At 47.7% G+C, this 20,154-nt stretch overlaps 1 protein-coding gene across 17 annotated transcripts in view; it reads right to left on the reverse strand.

Annotated features, from left to right (window-relative positions):
- The window catches only part of PIGG (phosphatidylinositol glycan anchor biosynthesis class G (EMM blood group)), a 50,223-nt gene that overhangs the window by 6,700 nt on the left and 23,369 nt on the right, over positions 1–20,154 (reverse strand). For 9 of the 17 annotated variants that reach the window (XM_070615297.1, XM_070615295.1, XM_070615301.1 and 6 more), the window contains 5 exons: positions 13,728–13,945; positions 13,089–13,370; positions 9,422–9,879; positions 6,550–6,741; positions 2,894–3,203 (listed from right to left, as the gene is read on the reverse strand). In XM_070615297.1, the coding sequence (XP_070471398.1) occupies positions 2,894–3,203; positions 6,550–6,741; positions 9,422–9,879; positions 13,089–13,370; positions 13,728–13,945 (1,460 nt within the window). Of the gene's footprint in view, positions 1–2,893; positions 3,204–5,664; positions 5,762–6,549; positions 6,742–9,421; positions 9,880–13,088; positions 13,371–13,727; positions 13,946–20,154 lie in introns of all 17 variants that reach the window. The other 8 variants (XM_070615310.1, XM_070615306.1, XM_070615312.1 and 5 more) reach the window with 2 other exon arrangements.

Below are 20,154 nucleotides of genomic sequence, written 5' to 3' on the forward strand. Positions count from 1 at the left end.
ACACCAGTGGCCGTCGACATGTGCGTTCCTGCTCCCCAGGGGCAGCACTTGAGATGTGCCAGCATCAAGCGCTATCACCAAAGCTTCCTCTCCACCTCCCCGGAACATGGCCACATGCCACAGAGGAGCAAACTGAACGCCAGAGGCTGTCTCCTCGCTCAGGACTCTAACTGTGGCTCTGTCAGTCTTCCTGACACCGAGGCCTCATTGCTGGGCAAGCCTGCCTGACCAGCACCTGCCTTCTCCATCTCAGCTCAGAGGGAGCCCCGAAATCCCCCCTGACTGTGCCAGCAGGGTCTGCCATGCTGTCAGTCCACAGATACCAGGACCTGTCTGTGGATTGTGGACTGGGCAGGCACTGCCACGATGGCTCCACATGGTGCCATGGCTCTTTGTCTGCCCCTGGGGAGGAGTGTCCTGCATTCATCAGACACGCTCCCTATCTAGCACGAGGCTGGGGGACCTGGAGAAGGGAGAGGGACAGATGATTTTCCTTGGCGATGCTGTTCCCATTCCCCACCAAGCCACTTACGGTCAGAGACTGAGTGACCATCATTAACAGACTCTGGATGGGAGGCAACCACCAGAAACAGACCTGCACACGACTTCCAGATAAAGAGAGGGACCTGAGACCGACACAGGCCGTTTGGAAATTTCTGAAATGCTCGATGAACCTTGACGTTCTTCTGTAGCAATACGTAAGTTCCACCAATGGGCAACCGTTACAGGACCCTAACAGGGTTGAGTTGTACCAATCCAAAAGAAGCAGCAAAGCACGCTGAATGGAATACCGGCTCCTCCGATACCCAAAGTTCACTTCACGCTGCTTCGCTTTTACAAACGACCTACATTAGCACCTGTTTTCACTAACTGAAAGAGATCTCAATGAGTCCTCACTCTTACCAGAAAAGTCAAACAGCCACACAGCGTCAGCGTTTGTTTTGCAGGAGCCGTTACAGAGGCAGCACGCAGCTGGAGCAGCAACAGTGGCACCACCCAGCTCAGGGAACTACTCAGCCTCTTGGCATCGGGCTGCCATAGCTGTGAGCCGTGTCTGAGCATCCGCGCTTTATCTTGATTTATTTTTGGAGGTTGACTTTGGGTCTGGAAATGCTGAAAATTTCTTCCATATAAATTAATGGCAATTGCTTCTTTGCTCCATTGCCTCTCTCCAGGCCAACTGTTTACAGGTGGTTCCTTCATTTTCTTCCCGTTCCCACAGGAACTCTGGAATTCCTGGGCAAAGTCTGCATTTCCCCATATCCACAACGCTTGTGGCCTTCTAAATGTCTTCTGACAGGGTTGAAATAGCTGTGGCCTTTGAAATACGGATGCTTGACACCAGGGAGAAACACAAAGAACTGAAATGTCACGAGGCCCAGCAGAGGTCAGCCTGTGCACATCTCTAGGCCCCAGCATCCTGGTCATCAGTCCGGGTCCTCAATCATCCAGCACCTCCTGTGACAGGTGGTAACTGCTCATCTGGCTCAGACTTCAGGAAGGTGTGGTCCACTCTGCAGGCCCAGCCGTGACTGCTCCATTGGGGTCTGATCAACACCGGGAGGCACTGAGAACTTACTGCGCACAGGTTACCTTCTGTTTCTCACGTTAGTTAATTTAATGCTCACAGCAACTGAGGAGGAGGTGAACTATTACCCCATTTGACAGATGAGGAAACAGGCACAGCAGGTGCCTTCTAGAGGCCACCTAGCTCAGGAGTGCTGGAGACCAGTGTCGGGGCCATGGCTGCCTGCAGTTCTGCTGGGGACCGCCACTCTGGAAGCCACATGAGTACAGGGCTGAAAGACGTGTGGAGTCCTCAGGGGGAGACCCACGGCTAGAGTGAAGGTAAGCAGGCTCTGAGGACCACAGGGTGAGAGCTGGTCCGGGTCAGGTCACATCCCTCCAGGACTCAAGGATTTCTAGCACTTTACCTCCACCCACTTCTGGGCTTCAGGGAACACACAGAAAAGTTGTGCAACTGGGCTGCTCTGTGGGTGAGGCTGGGAATGCCAGAAAATCAGGAAAGAAGGGGGTGGGAGTGGGGAGGAGGCCCCAGGCCGAGCTGTTGGGACATACACAATCAGACAAGTCTCCAGGGTCTGGATGGAGGAGGAAGGAGGAGCCGGTGCACATGGAGAAAATACAGGTCCTCACTATAAAGATGGGAAAACACAACCAAGATGTTCAGTAGTCTGTGCAAAGTCGCTCGGCCAGGGAGTGCTGGAGCCAGGAGGGAACTCTGGTGAGCTGCACCCCACCCCTGTGGGTACCAATAGCAGCGACCAGGTCAAGGGTGGGGCCTCCTGACCCAGTTTGGTGATACAGGAAGGCTGGGAAGGAACTGGGTCCCTCCAAGGCCAGGAGCTGGAACCTCTATCTAACTTCCAGGTGCTGTTTCAAGCACACAGGTGTATAGTGAAGTCTCCTGGAGGCGGCTTGCTATTGCCTCTGATGTGCCCTTCCACACTGGAGAGAAGACGTGACAACCACCAGGCTCCAGGGGATTAATAACCAGGTTGGGACAGCCCACAGTGCCTAGTGCTGACAGCCAGGAGAAAGGGCACAAGTCAGCATTACCATTCTCATTAGATAAAGCAACAGAAATGCAATGTGCTTCCTAGTTGCCTGCGGTAGACAGCTCCAGCACAGCCACAACACATCGTCTCAGCACTCACGGATCCACACTGAAGAGGTCTGTCTCAAACAACTAGCTGTATTTTATCTTATAAAATACACACACAATTTAAGCATAATTCACCACGCCATACTGATAATTCTTCCACTGAACAAACATTTTAACTTCCCAAATTATGGTAAAGTTTTCTCCAAGAAAAAATAAATGACACAAAAAGTTAATAGTCTTCTACCCACAATAATGATGAAAACCCACCTGAAAATAGAAGAATGCTTGGCCAAACCAGTAATGCATCACAGTGACCTTGGCCACATCATGCCTCAGGGGCTTCCAGACGAACTTCGCCATCAGAGTCTGAATCAAGAGGCTCAGCACTAAGACAGGGAGGTTGTGTGGTCTAAGGAGCAATGCTGCCAGGAGCACAAATCCACTGTACAGCTCCCACAGACCGACAGTCTTGACTGTGAAGCCTGCAGCAACGACTTGAGATTTAAGCAAGTCTTTGGTGCCCGTGAACAGAATGCCGAGGACAAAGACATAAACAAAACGGGCTTCAAGAATACCCCTAAAAAAGGAAAACAAGTTAGATTTGTTAGCACCAGCTGGAAAAATAGCTAAACCACAGCAAAACCATGTGTTTGCTTGGCTGACTAAACAAGCCATAGCCCCGCCTGCCCAGGGAACTCCATGGAAGTGGGGGTGTCTGCCTCTGCGCATCAGCCCCCAGGACCCCCTGCCCAGAGGCCTGTCCTCCGAGTGTGCACTTCTCTGATGGAGCCGGCTTACAGGAAATCGTGCTCATTCGGCCCAAGGATCACTTGGGTGCAAGACCAGAGCCGTCTCTTGTAGCATGCCAGGAAAATGGTCCCCCTACTTCTCACGGTTAATGGGAAATCACTGCAGTGGGATAAGGTCCAGCTCTGTCGGGGACGTCCGTAAGTCTGTAAATGCTGAGATACATCGAGCATGTTCACAACCACGCTGATTCAAGTAAGTGCTTGTATCTGATGTGCACACACATCTACAGTGGTGTGTCCAGACTCTGGGGTCTGGAGAAAGGCAGGGCCAGGTCAGTCTGGGCTCTGCCACTCACTAGCTCTGTTGTTGGGGGCAAGTTAACTAAGATTTCTGATGCTCAGCTTCATTACTCGTAAAAAGAAGAGAAATAGTACCTATACCTCACAAGGCTGTCGTGGGAATTAAACAAGAGAAGACACGTAAAGTGTGTGGCACACAGTAAATATTAAGTACTATTGTGAATGAAGTATTTTAGCACTTCACTTACAGTCATCTGTAAAGCATACAATTTATGACACTATACCAAAGAATTTTATCCTATGAAACACATATATTCCTAAAACATATTTTAAATAAATTTCATAAATCAAATATTTTATATATACTAGAAAAGCTGATCATTTAAAGTAATGCTAAGTAAATAAAATTTTAAATGAAATAATCACTGTAATAATGTATCTGTTTTGAAAAACTGAATTTTTTTATCTCAGATTTTCTTAGGAAGGTTTATGTATTAAAAGAAAAAATTTGTTTTTTTTCAGTATGATCAGTTTAATTCAAACAGTTAGAACACTGTCTACCATGTGCCTGGCAGTGTGGAGATACGAAAGACTGGCACAAGGCCTGCCCTGGGGCCCCGCACAGGCCAAGAAGCTGGGGTCAGGTGCAACCCTACAGCCAAGGTGTGTCCTAAGCTGAGAGCTAATGATGAACCCACAAGGGTTAAAGAAGGAGAAATCAGCAAAGGCACGAGTGATCAGAGAAGTTCCAAGGAAGAAAGGGACTGAACTGGAGGATGCCACCAGATGCCTTCAGTGGGTCCACCTCCTTGTCCTAACCAGTCAGGGCCATTCCCGTGCATCCAGGACCACTGTAACCTGGCCTTCCACTCCAGTCAAGCCTGGGCTTCGGAGCGGAGAAGAAAGTCAGGAGCTACATGTAAAGGAGGATTTTAGAATATCATTGGACAGCAGCACCAGGAGAAACTGAAAGGAGAGAAGCAGCTGTTAGGGTGATCTAGAATTAGGTTGGCTCTAGAACTCGGTCAGATCTGGAACTAGGACAGATCTGGAATCAGAATGGACTTGGAACCAGGATGGATCTAGAATCAGGGTGGGTCTAGAACAAGGATGGCTCTAGAACCAGGATGGTTCTAGAATCAGGACAGATGGGGGTGGGGAACGAAAGCATATTATAGGAGGAATGTAAACCAAGCAGCACAGGTTGATGAAAGAGTGCACTGGCCTATCTTCTGGACACCAACAAGGAACATGCTGTTGTATCCATGACAAGCAAGGTAAGTGATCCAAGTTTTCCAGGGAGTGATGCTGAAATTAAGTACACCAATCTGAGATCTGAGAGGAAATGAGGAATTGAATCATGCATCATACTTTAAGATTTAAACAAACACCCCTATGTTGAACACCTTCAAATGTGACATCCACCTTGACATCTGCCCAGAGCCTCACACTGAACAGCCTTTGAGATGTCTCCAGACTACGTGCTCCCCACCTGACCTCCCTGCATCAGGTGATGGTGTGCCACCCTCCTGCCGTCACCTCAGCCAGGCCCTTGGCATCACCTCGACTCCCCACACAGGGTAGTAGGTCCTGTTTCCAGGTGTGCCCCTTGCGCCCCTCAGCCACCCACATGGCCTGGCCACAGCTCTCAGCTTTTGCCTTGACCTTTTCAGAGAAGATGACATTTACTTTCTTTCTCTGATGAGAAAAGCAATACAAAACTGAGTGAAAAGGAAGATTCCAATCCTATGATCCACCTATGATCCATGTCCTAATATGATCACAGCCAATTACATATTCTAGTCTTTCGTATAAACATGAAAAAATACATACATACTGCATAAGATGTGATCATACTATAGTTTTACAGCCTACTGTTCCACATCTTTATACGTTCTATGGAAACACGCTACTTACTTAACGGCTGCAAAATTCCAGTAGAGCTTTAACATAACTCAGAGGCTCATCCCACTATTGTTGGCCAATTACCTTGTTTTTCACTCTGAGCAACTGTAAACAATGCTTCAGAGGCATGCCTGTATCCAAGTCTCAGGCCTCATCTCTGGTTGTATTCTTGAGATCAATTCTATAAGAGGATGCCTGAGTCAGAGGGTTGGACGCACTCAAGGTTCTTAACACATTTCACAAACAGCTCTCCAGGGAAGCCCCTGCTCACCCCACCCCACTTCAGCATTAAAAACAGAGAAGTTGCCATTTTGAAACACAAAAAGTAGCATTCATGATGCAATCTGCATGAGGCAGCCCCTTACAGAATTATGGGAACATTTAGTTTTCTGGAATGCCCTGTTCCCAACTGCTAGGAAGACCCATTTTTTATTACCCTCATCATGAGTTACTTCTTTTTTTTTTTTCCTGCTTTTTCTTCCCAAATCCCCCCAGTACATAGTTGTATATTTTAATTGTGGGTCCTTCTGGTTGTGGCACGTGGGATGCTGCTTCAGCATGGCCTAATGAGTGGTGCCATGTCAGTGCCCAGGATCCAAACCAGTGAAACCCTGGGCCGCTGAAGCGGAGGGTGCGAACTTAATCACTCGGCCACAGGGCCGGCCCCAAGAGTTACTTTTTGAGGAGCAAAACCGAATCCTTTAGATTATTTACTTCTAAAGAACCCCCTATTTTAAAAAATAAACCTCAATGACCTTACTTCTAAGTTACTTGTCTCCTTTCTACCAAGAACAGAGGATGATGAATTGGCTCATTGAAGTGTTCCTAGTTACGCTCTAGTAACTGTTGATGAAATCACAATTCACAAAAACCAAACTCTGATGTTCTAAACATTGAGTGGTATTTTTTGGTACATAAAATATTACAACACACCTAAAAGCAAATCCTCATTTCTGCCAGCACACTTACTTTGAAATGTCTTTGTTGTCTTGCTGCCAGGGAAACAGCACATTTCCAATGGCCGCCCTGTAGCAATAGACGCCCAGCAGGCCAAGCGCCATGGCCACTTTGGATGCTGGGGAGCACCTCCTCTGAATCAATGCAAAAATGACAGCGAGGGAGAGGGCAGCCAGAACAGAGAGTGCAGCCTTATGATCAGAGCTGAAATGAAATGGAAGATGCCCAAAATTACTAACAAGACAACTACCGATGTTACGGATCTACACCAAGAGCCTTTCTAAAAAGTGTACTACAAACAGCTGATTTTCCTGAAAAGCAAAAGAGAAAAACTGCTGGTTATTTAAATTCAAACAAAGGTTCTTAAAAGATAACAAATAAAGGACTGTTAGCCTGAACTCTCATTTTTCATTCACAAGTGGTTCCACCAACAGCTCTGCACTGGCCAGGGCAGCGATATGCATATAAAACACTTCCACTGGCTCCCCGGGGGCCCCTTTTTCTGGGACAGCCCCACTTTCCCAACCACAGGAGAAGAGGTTCTGGGCAAACCGTGTATTGACCAAGTGTACACTGTGCTCATGGGAGACACGCAAGTCCTGGCAGGATCCTCTTCCTCATTAACACAGATTGACTCAGTCAAGAGTGTCTGCCCCATTCCCAATGTCAAAGGACAGAGCCCGGGCCCCTCTCTCTGCTTGGCCCTTGCCACCCTGCTACCTCGGGGAGTGCTGTGCTGGGAAGGAAGGGTTCTTTACTGTTTTATTCACCGCAGCTCACACTCACAAAACCCAGACACTCCATAGTTGCTAAAGTGGATGGGTGACTCTTCTGCCAAGGTGTACACACACAAATGGAAACGTGACTTGGAGAGATGTGGCCAGTGTCAGGCCGTGGGTCCCGGGGATGGTAGGTGGTAAAAGGGCCACACTGGGGCCTGGCAGTGCTCTGGTCCTTGCTCTGGGAGGCGGTCACGAGGGTGTCCATTCATTGTTGCTCATGTGTGCCTTACAGACTCTCCTGCATTGTGAATTGTCACAACTGAAAAATGGAGCAATAGAGAAGGCGAGTTCAGGTGCCTCTGGAGGGGCTCTGCTGTGAAGAAGGCATGGGGCGACACTGCAGCCTTTTCACAAACCGACAGGAATGACCCATCAGTTACTCCTGACAGCGCACAGGGAAAACTGCAGTGCAGGAGGGCAGTGCCCTCTGGCGGAAGGGGCTGGGTCCTGTGTGCCGGAGGGTCCAGACTGAGGAGTGGGCACAGCTGTGCCCTGGAGAGGGGATGGGGCTGGTGGGAGGGCCCCTGCACGCACAGTAGTGTATCTGGGGGTGGGAATCAGCAAATTCTCCCGCCATGTTTCAATTTTCCAGAAGAGCAAGAAGTGAGGCCACGGTGCTGCCCAGCGCTCTCATCCTCACGTGTGAGGCTGCAGCCATGGCGCCAGGCAATGCCTCTCTCACCTCCCCTTGGCTTCCTCACCCCAAGTGGGGACAGGCCAGCGTCCTCTCTCAGAGCTGCTGTGATAATGAAATGAACCAATGTGCAGCAGGCACCTGAAAATGCTTCCTGTGGTTACTGTGGTTGCCAAGGGTTGGCTGAGTCTGTTTATATTTGGGAGAAATTTCCCACAAAAACTATTTGGCCAGAGGAATAAATAATTTTATAGCCTTTGATGTGTATTTCCAGGTGTGTGGTTCTAGGATCCTCCTGTACCCCTAAGACTGGGTTTCATGGTTCCTTTGGTTTCTCCACCTGGTCAGGCACCCCATCACTCGGCGCCATCTAACCAGGACTTGCCCGATTCCTAGAGGGAGGAAGCACTTCCCTTTTCTTTCTGTTGGCATTTCCTCCTTCAGAATGTATCTGCAGCTACCCTGAACCCCTGCCTCTGGGCAATTCTTACAGAAGTTCCTCACAGTGACCAGATAGGGACCTTTGTCTGTCACACTCAGGGGAAATAGTTTTTCATTTTCTATTCTCCTTTTACTTCATTTTTCTAAGTCTTCACTGACAATTAAAATTTATAATATAGCCATGGGGCCAGCCCTGTGGCTGAGTGGTTAACTTCATGCACTCCGCTTGGCAGCCCAGGGTTTCGCTGGTTCGGATCCCAGGCGCTGATATGGCACCACTCATCAGGCCATGCTGAGGTGGTGTCCCACATAGTACAACCAGAAGGACCTACAACTAGAATGTACAACTATGTACTGGGGGGCTTTGGGGGTAGGGGGAGGGGGAGGGGGAGAGGGAGAAGAAAAGATTGGCAACAGATGTTTGCCCAGGTGCCAATCTTTAAAAAAAAATATAGCCAAATCTTGACATTTTCTGTCCTGGTTTTTTCTCTTTACTTCAATCCCTCCTGTCTGCTAAACTTTCTACTAGTTTTCTAGCCACTCCTGAAAGGCTTCGGAGCTGGCTGAAGATTCACCCCTTTCGGGGGAGGGAGAGAGGAAAGGGCAGATGGAGGAGAAGGGAGGGAGCATAAAGGGCAGAGCTGCCCAGCCATGCCCTGTCTGCCCCCTCCCCAGCCGTGCCGCATCTCTCCCAGCCCTACCCCATCTCTCCGAGTTGTGCCCCTTCTGGGAGGAGGCAGCCAGCAACAAAACTACATCCTTGCTGCAATTATCATGTTAAAACTCATAGGTTTTCAAACATGAACAACTACAGTGATTCAGCAATAAAAAACCAAACATATTATGGTAGCCTCAAATAAATTCACCTTTCAATGTCAATTCATGGGTTATGGTATATTTTTCCATTTCTTCAGATCTCCAATACCATTTGTATACTGAATATAAAAAATAGGCCTAAATTTTGAAAAAGAGTCTGTGTGTGGCCAGTCAGCTATGGAAGGTCTGGCCTAAGGCCTCATGTTCTCACCTGGTGAGCCAGTGCCCCAGGTCAGGCCGGTGGGCCCACTGCACACCTGTTTGGTTTAGTGATCGCAGCAGTCGGCAGCAGGTGAGTATGACCCATGGGCTTGCCAGCACCATCCACTTCTCATAGCCTCTGAGTGTGCCCAGGGAAGAGGGGCTCTTGCATCCTCTGTTGAGCTCCAGTACGGCACTGCTGGTGTTCTTGTCCTGCAAAGCTGGTGTGGCACCATCAAATCCTCCCTCCACGTGGAGGCAGCGCTGTGGCTCACAGTCATCTCCCGGGAGGTAGTTTCTGTAGATGTCGTGACACAGAGCTAGACACAGGGTGCTAACAAGGAAGTACCAGGTCTGGTGCTCCTCTTCAATGAAGCTGCTTGCTCCCAGACTCAAGACGTGGCCCAGGGTCCCTAACAAGATAAGGAGATCTAACTCTGACCACCTTGAGTTGGAATGAGCTGCATTCTGTAAAAAGGAAAACGTATTTTGAAAGGGAAAAATCTGAAAATTACATATATCTTGTTGCAAATACTTAAAGTTCTTGCTCACAGATGTAACCTGCTGTGACAGACACCTGTTGCTCCTCATGCCAGCATCCAGTGCCCCTGCTTTGGGGGGATGGCCCATCCTCCTGGGGCACAGCCAGGGGGACACGGAAACAGTGTGGGCAGTCCTCACCCTGGACTGCCAGTCCTAAGCTGAGGGACGAGACTGAAGATGCTTAGACCCAAACCATCTGGGCAGTACCGGAGCTCAGAGAGCTCACTGGCCAGCTCCTGGACCCAGCCCTCCACGCACCCGTCCTTGCTCTCTCGGAGCCAGTTCCTGCTACTTGAAACCAAAGAACCCTAAGGACATATCCCATCAAACCAGACATTTAATTTCTCCATGACTTTTCCAGAAATCCAAGAAGTTTCCACTAAAATAGTCAACTCTATTGAAATGACATTCTATTGAAGTTGGCATCATAGTACTAACCCTTAAATATACTAACTTAAAGCATTTAAAATGAAAGATGAGGACTCAGTGATTGTCATTTGATAACTACTCAATATTTATTCTATTTATCGTGTGCCGCTAGTATACAACAGATAGAGATCCTGTGAACACAGTCAGGCCCCAGAGAATCAATCAAATGGCTTTAGGGAACCTCTGCTCTAAGGAGGGAACTGTGTCATCAATGACACAGACACATGGGGACGGGCATCTGGCAGCCCTGTGACGAGGGGACTGCACTGGGTCCCTCGGGCCCTGGGCACTGTGGACTGACTGTGACCGCTCATCTTTGCCTCGCCACCCTGCCACCACAACCAGCCAATGAATGCAGGTGTTAGAGGAATTCTAAAGGAAAACATTCGTCTTGAAAAGAAAACTGCGTTTTACAAGGCAGAATGATTCCTGAGGAGGGCAGGATGAGGACAGGGTCCGAGCCTCCTTTTGGCCTTCCTGGAGTGTCTAGAACACACTTTCCTCTCTGAAATGATCTTCCCTCGGCTGCAGCACAAACACCTCTTCTGAGAGATGCTCTGATTCACGCGATTCCCTGTCAGTCAGCTGCCTATTCGTCTATGACCAGCAGCTCTGCACAGTCCCCTGTGTCACAGTCCCCTGTGCCACAGTCCCCATTACAGTCCCCTGTGTTACAGTCCCCTGTGTCACAGTCCCGTGTTACAGTCCCCATTACAGTCCCCTGTGCCACAGTCCCCTGTGTCACAGTCCCGTGTTACAGTCCCCATTACAGTCCCCTGTGCCACAGTCCCCTGTGTCACAGTCCCGTGTTACAGTCCCCATTACAGTCCCCTGTGTTACAGTCCCGTGTCACAGTCCCCTGTATTACAGTCCCCTGTGTCACAGTCCCATGTTACAGTCCCCTGTGTCACAGTCCTGTGTTACAGTCCCCTGTGTCACAGTCCCGTGTTACAGTCCCCTGTGTCACAGTCCCCTGTGTCACAGTCCCGTGTTACAGTCCCCTGTGTCACAGTCCCGTGTTACAGTCCCCTGTATTACAGTCCCCTGTGTCACAGTCCCGTGTTACAGTCCCCTGTGTTACAGTCCCGTGTCACAGTCCCGTGTCACAGTCCCGTGTTACAGTCCCCTGTGTTACAGTCCCGTGTCACAGTCCCGTGTTACAGTCCCCTGTGTCACAGTCCCGTTACAGTCCCCTGTATTACAGTCCCGTGTTACAGTCCCCTGTATTACAGTCCCCTGTGTCACAGTCCCGTGTTACAGTCCCCTGTGTTACAGTCCCGTGTCACAGTCCCGTGTTACAGTCCCCTGTGTCACAGTCCCGTTACAGTCCCCTGTATTACAGTCCCGTGTTACAGTCCCCTGTATTACAGTCCCCTGTGTCACAGTCCCCTGTGTTACAGTCCCGTTACAGTCCCCTGTATTACAGTCCCGTGTCACAGTCCCGTGTCACAGTCCCGTGTTACAGTCCCCTGTGTCACAGTCCCGTGTTACAGTCCCCTGTGTCACAGTCCCGTGTTACAGTCCCCTGTATTACAGTCCCCTGTGTCACAGTCCCGTGTTACAGTCCCCTGTGTTACAGTCCCGTGTCACAGTCCCGTGTCACAGTCCCGTGTCACAGTCCCGTGTTACAGTCCCCTGTGTCACAGTCCTGTTACAGTCCCCTGTATTACAGTCCCGTGTTACAGTCCCCTGTATTACAGTCCCCTGTGTCACAGTCCCGTGTTACAGTCCCCTGTGTCACAGTCCCGTGTTACAGTCCCCTGTGTCACAGTCCCGTGTTACAGTCCCCTGTATTACAGTCCCCTGTGTCACAGTCCCGTGTTACAGTCCCCTGTATTACAGTCCCGTGTCACAGTCCCGTGTTACAGTCCCCTGTGTCACAGTCCCGTGTTACAGTCCCCTGTGTCACAGTCCCGTGTTACAGTCCCGTGTTACAGTCCCCTGTGTCACAGTCCCGTGTTACAGTCCCCTGTGTCACAGTCCCGTGTTACAGTCCCCTGTGTCACAGTCCCGTGTTACAGTCCCCTGTATTACAGTCCCCTGTGTCACAGTCCCGTGTTACAGTCCCCTGTGTTACAGTCCCGTGTCACAGTCCCGTGTTACAGTCCCCTGTATTACAGTCCCCTGTGTCACAGTCCCGTGTTACAGTCCCCTGTGTTACAGTCCCGTTACAGTCCCCTGTATTACAGTCCCGTGTCACAGTCCCGTGTCACAGTCCCGTGTTACAGTCCCCTGTGTCACAGTCCCCTGTGTCACAGTCCCGTGTTACAGTCCCGTGTCACAGTCCCCTGTATTACAGTCCCCTGTGTCACAGTCCCGTGTTACAGTCCCCTGTATTACAGTCCCCTGTGTCACAGTCTCGTGTCACAGTCCCCTGTGTTACAGTCCCTGTACAGTCCTCTGTGACACAGTCCTCTGTGACACAGTCACAGGGACCTTGTCTTTCTAACTAAGAAGGAAAGCCTGTACTCTGACCACTAGATCTGTGTCTGAAGTCGGGATGCTCAGAGGCCCAGGAGACAGGCTGCCCCAAACACTTCCTTGTCGGGCTCCCTGAAGGGTGGCTCCTTCTCTCGGCTCCTGCCAGTGCTGTGCCTGGCACACACCAGGGGTTTAACCAATGTCTGATGAATGAGAGACTGGCTGAAATAACAAAAATGGCCCAACTGGAACGACAGTGTCGTGCTCACAGGAACCAGCCTCACCTTACTCAGAAGCTTTCCCCTGACAAGCACCTTGGTGAGAGCAGACACAACTGCGCAGAGCAGTGCAGAAACCAGCACCATCACTCCGCCTGCTGTCAGCCACGAGAGGCTGCAGAGATAGCACGAACTCTCGGTTGAGGTGCACACGATGACGTGAACGGCTGAAAGAACCAGGAACGTCAAATAAAAGAGCAGAGAAAACACAGGTGACAAGAGAGGAACTTCCAGTTCAGCCTTGCTGCTCAGTGCCTGCGGGATGCTGAGCAGGAGCAGGGTGAGAACCTGGAAGAGGAAAACAACAGCGGTGACCACGAATGCTGGGCTTCAGGAAACCTACTTAGAAAAAGCCCACCTCCGACCTTGTGTCAGCTGTTCAAACAGTGGAAACAGAAGAAGAAAGCCCCACAAACACTATTTCCAAAGAACTGCCCAGAACACAGGTCTGCAGCAACAGGAAGGGAGCCATTTGACACCTGACAATACTTTGTGCCTCAGAACACATAAGGAACGAGTTTAACAAACAAGAAAGCTCATATTTTTCCACTTTTAGAAACACTGCTATTACATATACTCTAAACTATAGTATTGTGGCTGAGTTATCAAATCAGTTTAATAGCTGAACCTCACAAGCACGCGTACCTCCAAAACCACGACAGTCCCCACCACCATCGAGTAGACATCATACTGAGCCACTTGTCTGCTCAGGGACAGGCTTAGCGTCTTCAGGGCATCCAAGTACTGCCTGCGCACCTTGGTTCCCAGGTTGAAAAGGACTTCTGAGTTATTTTCCTCCAAGTACAGTCTGATCCAGTTCCCATGCAACCTCTCTGAGATTTTAAACTGCTCAAATCCAGGCTCTAACAAGAAGAGGAAAAGGTTACACATACATATCATGGAAACGCAGGGACACATAATTTCAAAGTATTCAGTTATTCACGGCATATGGTGAAGACTGAGACCTAACGAGGATGAGCTATTCCTCAGAGGGGCGGTCAGCAAGGCTTTCAGGAAACTAACAGCTGATGATGCTTGCAAGCTCTGATGTCCTTGCTGCCAGCCAGCCTGCCATGGTCCCACCCTTGCACACGGCCCTTGCACACGGCCGCACAATGCAGACAGAAGTGTCTGCCTGCTGCTCTGCCCTTCTCTGCACTGGGCCTTACCTCCTCCTCCCCTTCTCTCCATTGTCTCTCTCCATTCTCTTCTTCTTCAATGCGCAATATGACCACCACCCAGAAAGGCATTATGTTAACAGGCGCTCTGTCTTACAGAATCTTGCTGGCACTCACGCACTGCGTGAAGACTGGGTGGGCAGCGGCCTGATGCCTTCTTGGCTGTATCCACTTCCCTGACGCAGGGTGGCCCCTCCTGCCTTCCACTAACAGCTCCCATCTTTGACCAGCTTCTCTTCTCCACAAATTCTCCTTGGAAAGGAATGCCATCTCCTAGCCTCTCCTGCCACCACACTGGCTACGTCTCCAATGCCAATGCCTGGCTAGATGGTCCACCCCTGAACCAAAGCCAGAGTTGGTGGAACAGTTCCTGGACACAGCCCAGCCCTGGCTGCTGCTGGCTCGCTGTTTTGGATGGCAACGGTGATGCCCAAGGTCAAAGGGCTGGCTTCCTTCCTTTCAGAGCTGGACCAGCCTCACTTGTGACTTAACTGGTCTGCAAAGCAAGAACCTCCTTTCTGAGACTCCCTGGTATTTAACATGCTCTTCTGATTCCCAGCAGAGCCATTCGAGGTGGACTAGGCTACGCCTTTCAGGGGCCTTGGCCCTACCCACCGGCAGTGTGCCCACCTCAGCCTTTCCCCATCACAGCCAGGATGGAACCCACGTCACCAGTCTCACACTGCCCAGCATCCTCGATGCACAACTCCTGAGCATGGGCCCAAACTGCTGCAGCCCCACCAGTGCTGCTGGCACCAACTGACCTATCCCAAGTGCTGGTGGCCAGCATGATGCTAAGCCCCTCACTCCTGTCCTCTCCGCATGACCTAGAGACAGGGACGATTACCAGCCCGTGCCAGACAGGAATAACTCAGACACCAGCTCACAGACAGGTGGGTGAGTGCTAGGGTCTAACTTAGGGAGTCTGGATCCAGGCTGGCACCCTTACTTGCTACACTCCAGAACCCAGAGTCACAGACACGGGGCACTGTGTCCACACCCCACCACCTAGAGTCATGGAGACATGAGGCACCTGTGTCCACACCCCACCACCCAGAGTCATGGAGACATGGGGCACCTGTGTCCACATTCCACCACCCAGAGTCATGGAGACACGAGGAACCTGTGTCCACACTCCACCACCCACAGTCATGGAGACATGGGGCACCTGTGTCCACACAACACTACCTAGAGTCATAGAGACATGGGAGCACCTGTGTCCACACCCCACCACCCAGAGTCACAGAGACATGGGAGCACCTGTGTCCACACCCCACTACCAGAGTTATAGAGACATGGGGCACCTGTGCATGCATCCAAACAAATATTTACTGAGCACTCACTACCTGCTATGTGCAAAGAGGTATAGTCTCTGCCTGCTTGGACTTGTGATCCAGTAGGGTTCTCACCTATGTGTGTAATGACAAGTTGTGAAAAATGCTATGGAGGAAAAGTAGAGGGACTAATGAGAGACTTCTGGTAAGGCAGAGGGAACTGACTTAAGACTGGCACTGAAGGTGGGGGACAAGGACTGGGGGACAAGTGACATTTAAGCTGAAATGTAAAGGATGCCCAGGAATTAAGCAGGTAAATACTGAGGAAGAGCATCCAGTCAATGGGACTGGCACATGCAAAAGTCCTGAGGTGAGAAAGCTTGTCCCACTGGAACTGAAGAAAGTCAGATGAGCGATGGGCGAGTTGCATCAGATTGGACCAGAGATGACAGAAGCCTTGAAATCTATTTCATTGTCAGACCTGTACTCACTTTTGTTTCAGGAAACATGATCACTGGGGTGTAGACCAAGGCCGCCCCAGGGGTGTAAGCCCTTTGAATGCCTTCTCATTCCAGGGACTGGCCCATGTTCACTTTACAGGCTCATTTCTGGCCACACCCATGCAGTGCTCAATACTCCCTACCCTGCTCTTCCTGAAATAAGTGCACAACCCCATTACTTTTTTCTCTTTTTTTCAATTCTACCATTAAAGCAATGTGACATATTATTAGCTAAATTCTAACTCTATCCTTAAATATATATACATATTTTATTTGAGTTCATAATAGTTTAAATGATTGTGAAATTTCAGTTGTACATTATTTCTTGTCTGTCACCACATAAGTGCTCCCCTTCACCCCCTGTGCCCTCCCCCTACCTCCCTTCCCCTGGTAACCACTGAACTGTTTTCTTTGTCCATGTGTTTGTTTATATTCCATATATGAGTGAAATCATCTGGTGTTTGTCCTTCTCACTCTGGCTTATTTCGCTAAGCATAATTCCCTCCAGGTCCATCCATGTTGTTGCAAATGGGATGATTTTGTCTTTTTTTCTGGCTGAGGAGTACTCCATTGTATATATATACATCTTCTTTACCCAATCATCAGTCGATGGGCACTTGGCTGTTATGAATAGTGCTGCAGTGAACAGAGGGGTGCATACGTTACTTTGGATGGTTGATTTCAAGTTGTTTGGGTAGATACCCAGTAGTGGGATAGCTGGGTCATCGGGTATTTCTATTTTCAGTTTTTTGAGGAATCTCCATACTGTTTTCCATAGTGGCTGCACCAGTTTGCATTCCCACCAGCAGTGTATGAGGGTTCCCTTTTCTTCACACCCTCTCCAACATTTGTTATTTTTAGCCTTAGTGATTATAGCCATTTTAATAGGTGTCAGGTGGTATCTTGGTGTAGTTTTGATTTACATTTATTTCCCTGATGACTAGTGATGTTGAACATCTTTTCATGTGTTTACTGGCCATCTGCATATCTTCTTTGGAAAAACGTTCATATCCTCTGTCCATTTTTTTTTTTTTTTTAAAGATTTTATTTTTTCCTTTTTCTCCCCAAAGCCCCCCCGGTACATAGTTGTGTATTCTTTGTTGTGGGTTCTTCTAGTTGTGGCATGTGGGACGCTGCCTCAGCGTGGTCTGATGAGCAGTGCCATGTCCACGCCCAGGATTCGAACTAACGAAACACTGGGCCGCCTGCAGCGGAGCACACGAACTTAACCACTCGGCCACGGGGCCAGCCCCTCCTCTGTCCATTTTTGATTGGGCTGTTTGTCTTCTTGTTGTTCAGTTGTGTGAGTTCCTTATATATTACGGAGATTAACCCCTTATTGGATATATGATTTGTAAATATTTTCTCCGAATTGGTGGGTTGTCTGTTTGTTTTGATCCTAGTTTCTTTTGTCTTGCAGAAGCTCTTCAGTCTGATGAACTCTCACTTGTTTATTTTTTCCTTTGTTTCCCTAGTCTGAGAAGACATGGTATTCAAAAAGATCCCTTTAAGTTCGATGTCAAAGAGTGCTACCTATATTATCTTCCAGGAGTTTTATGGTTTTAGGACTTATCTTCAAGTCTGTGATCCATTTTGAGTTTATTTTTGTGTATGGCGTGAGATAATGGTCTACTTTCATTCTTTTGCATCTGGCTGTCCAGTTTTCCCAACACCATTTATTGAAGAGACTGTCTTTTCTCCATTGTATGTTCTTAGCACCTTTGTTGAAGATTACCTGTCCACAGATGTGAGGTTTTATTGTGATAGATGTGAGGGCTTTCAGTTCTATTCCATTGATCTGTGTGTCTGTTTTTGTACCAGTGCCATGCTGTTTTGATCACTATGGCTTTGTAGTACATTTTCAAGTCAGGGATTGTGATGCCTCCAGCTTTGTTCTTTTCTCTCAGTATTGCTTTAGCAATTCGGGGTCTTTGGTTGCCCCATATGAATTTTAGGATTCTTTGTTCTATTTCCATGAAGAACGTCATTGGGATTCTGATTGGGACTGCACTGAATCTGCAGATTGCTTTGGGTAGTATGGACATTTTAACTACATTTGTTCTTCCAATCTATGTACATGGAATCTCTTTCCATCTCTTTATGTCATTATCTATTTCTTTCAATAATGTCTTATAGTTTTCATTGTATAAGTCCTTCACCTCCTTAGTTAAATTTATTCCTAGGTATTTTATTCTTTTTGTTGCAATTGTAAATGGAATTGTATTCTTGAGTTCTCTTTCTGCAAGTTCGTTATGAGAGTACAGAAATGCAACTGATTTTTGTAAGTTGATTTTGTACCCCGCAACTTTACTGTAGTTGTTAATTATTTCTAATAGTTTCCCGATGGATTCTTTAGGATTTTGTATATATAAGATCATGTTATCTGCAAACAGTGAGAGTTTCACTTCTTCACTCCCTATTTGGATTCCTTTTACTCCTTTCTCTTGCCTAATTGCTCTGCCCAAAACCTCCAGTACTATGTTGAATAAGAGTGGTGATAGTGGGCATCCTTGTCTCATTCCTGTTCTCAGGGGGATGGTGTTCAGTTTTTCCCCATTGAGTATGATGTTGGCTGTGGGCTTGTCATATACGGCCTTTATTATGTTAAGATAATTTCCTTCTATCCCCATTTTGTTATGAGTTTTTATCATAAATGGCTGTTGGATCTTGTCAAATGCTTTCTCTGTATCTATTGAGATGATCATGTGATTTTTACTGCTCATATGGTTAATGTGGTGTATCACACTGATTGATTTACAGATGTTGAACTATCCCTGTGTCCCTGGTATAAATCTCACTTGATCATGATGTATGATCTTTTTGATGTATTGCTGTATTTGGTTTGCAAATATTTTGTTGAGGAGTTTTGCATCTATGTTCATCAGTGATATTGGCCTGTAGTTCTCCTTTTTTGTGTTGTCCTTGTCAGGCTTTGGTATCAGAGTGATGTTGGCCTCACAGAATGTGTTAGAAGTGTTCCACCTTCCCTAACTTTTTGGAATAGCTTGAGAAGGATAGGTATTAAGTCCTCTCTGAAAGTTTGATAGAATTCCCCAGGGAAGCCATCTGGTCCTGGGCTTTTATTCCTTGGGATGCTTTTGATTACAGTTTCAATCTCTTTCCTTGTGATTGGTCTATTCAGATTATCTGTTTCTTCTTGATTCAGCTTTGGGAGGTTGTAAGAGTCTAAGAATTTATCCATTTCCTCTAGATTCTCCATTTTGTTGGCATATAGTTTTTTGTATTATTCTCTTATAATCCATTGTATTTCTGTGGTATTGTTGTTATTTCCCCTCTTTCATTGCTAATTTTATTTATCTGAGCTTTCTCTCTTTTTTTCTTTGTAAGTCTGGCTAGGGGTTTGTCAATTTTATTTATCTTCTCAAGGAACCAGACCTTTGTTTCAGTGATCCTTTCTACTACCTTTTTTGTTTCAATAGCATTTATTTCTGCTCTGATTTTTATTATTTCTCTCCCTCTTTTGACTTTGGGGTTTGTTTGTTCTTCTTTTTCTAATTCTGTTAGGTGTAGTTTGAGATTGCTTATTTGGTATTTTTCCTGTTTGTTAAGGTGAGCCTGTATTGCGATGAATGTGCCTCTTAATATGGCTTTTGCTGCATCCCATATGAGTTGGTATGGTATGTTTTCATTTTCATTTTTCTTCAGATATTTTTTGCTTTCTCCCTCCTTTAATTTCGTCAATGATCCATCATTGCTTGTTCAATAGCATGTTGTTTAGTCTCCACATCTTTGTCCCTTTCTCAGCTTTTTTCTTACAATTAACTTCAAGCTTTCTACCATTGTGATTGGAAAAGATGCTTGTTATTATTTCAATCTTCTTAAATTTATTGAGGGTTGCCTTGTTTCCCAGCATATGGTCTATCCTTGAGAATGTTCCACGTACACTTGAGAAGAATGTGTATTCTGCTGTTTTTGGATGGAGTGTTCTATATATGTCTATTAAGTCCAACTGGTCTAGCTTTTCATTTAATTCCACTGTTTCCTTGTTGATTTTCTGTCTGGATGATCTATCCATTGATGTGAGTGGAGTGTTGAGGCCCCTACTATTATTTTGTTATTATTATTTTCTTTTGGGTTTCTTAATAGTTGCTTTATGTAC

This window comes from Equus przewalskii, chromosome 3 (assembly GCF_037783145.1).
Source record: "Equus przewalskii isolate Varuska chromosome 3, EquPr2, whole genome shotgun sequence".
Lineage (NCBI taxonomy): Eukaryota > Metazoa > Chordata > Mammalia > Perissodactyla > Equidae > Equus > Equus przewalskii.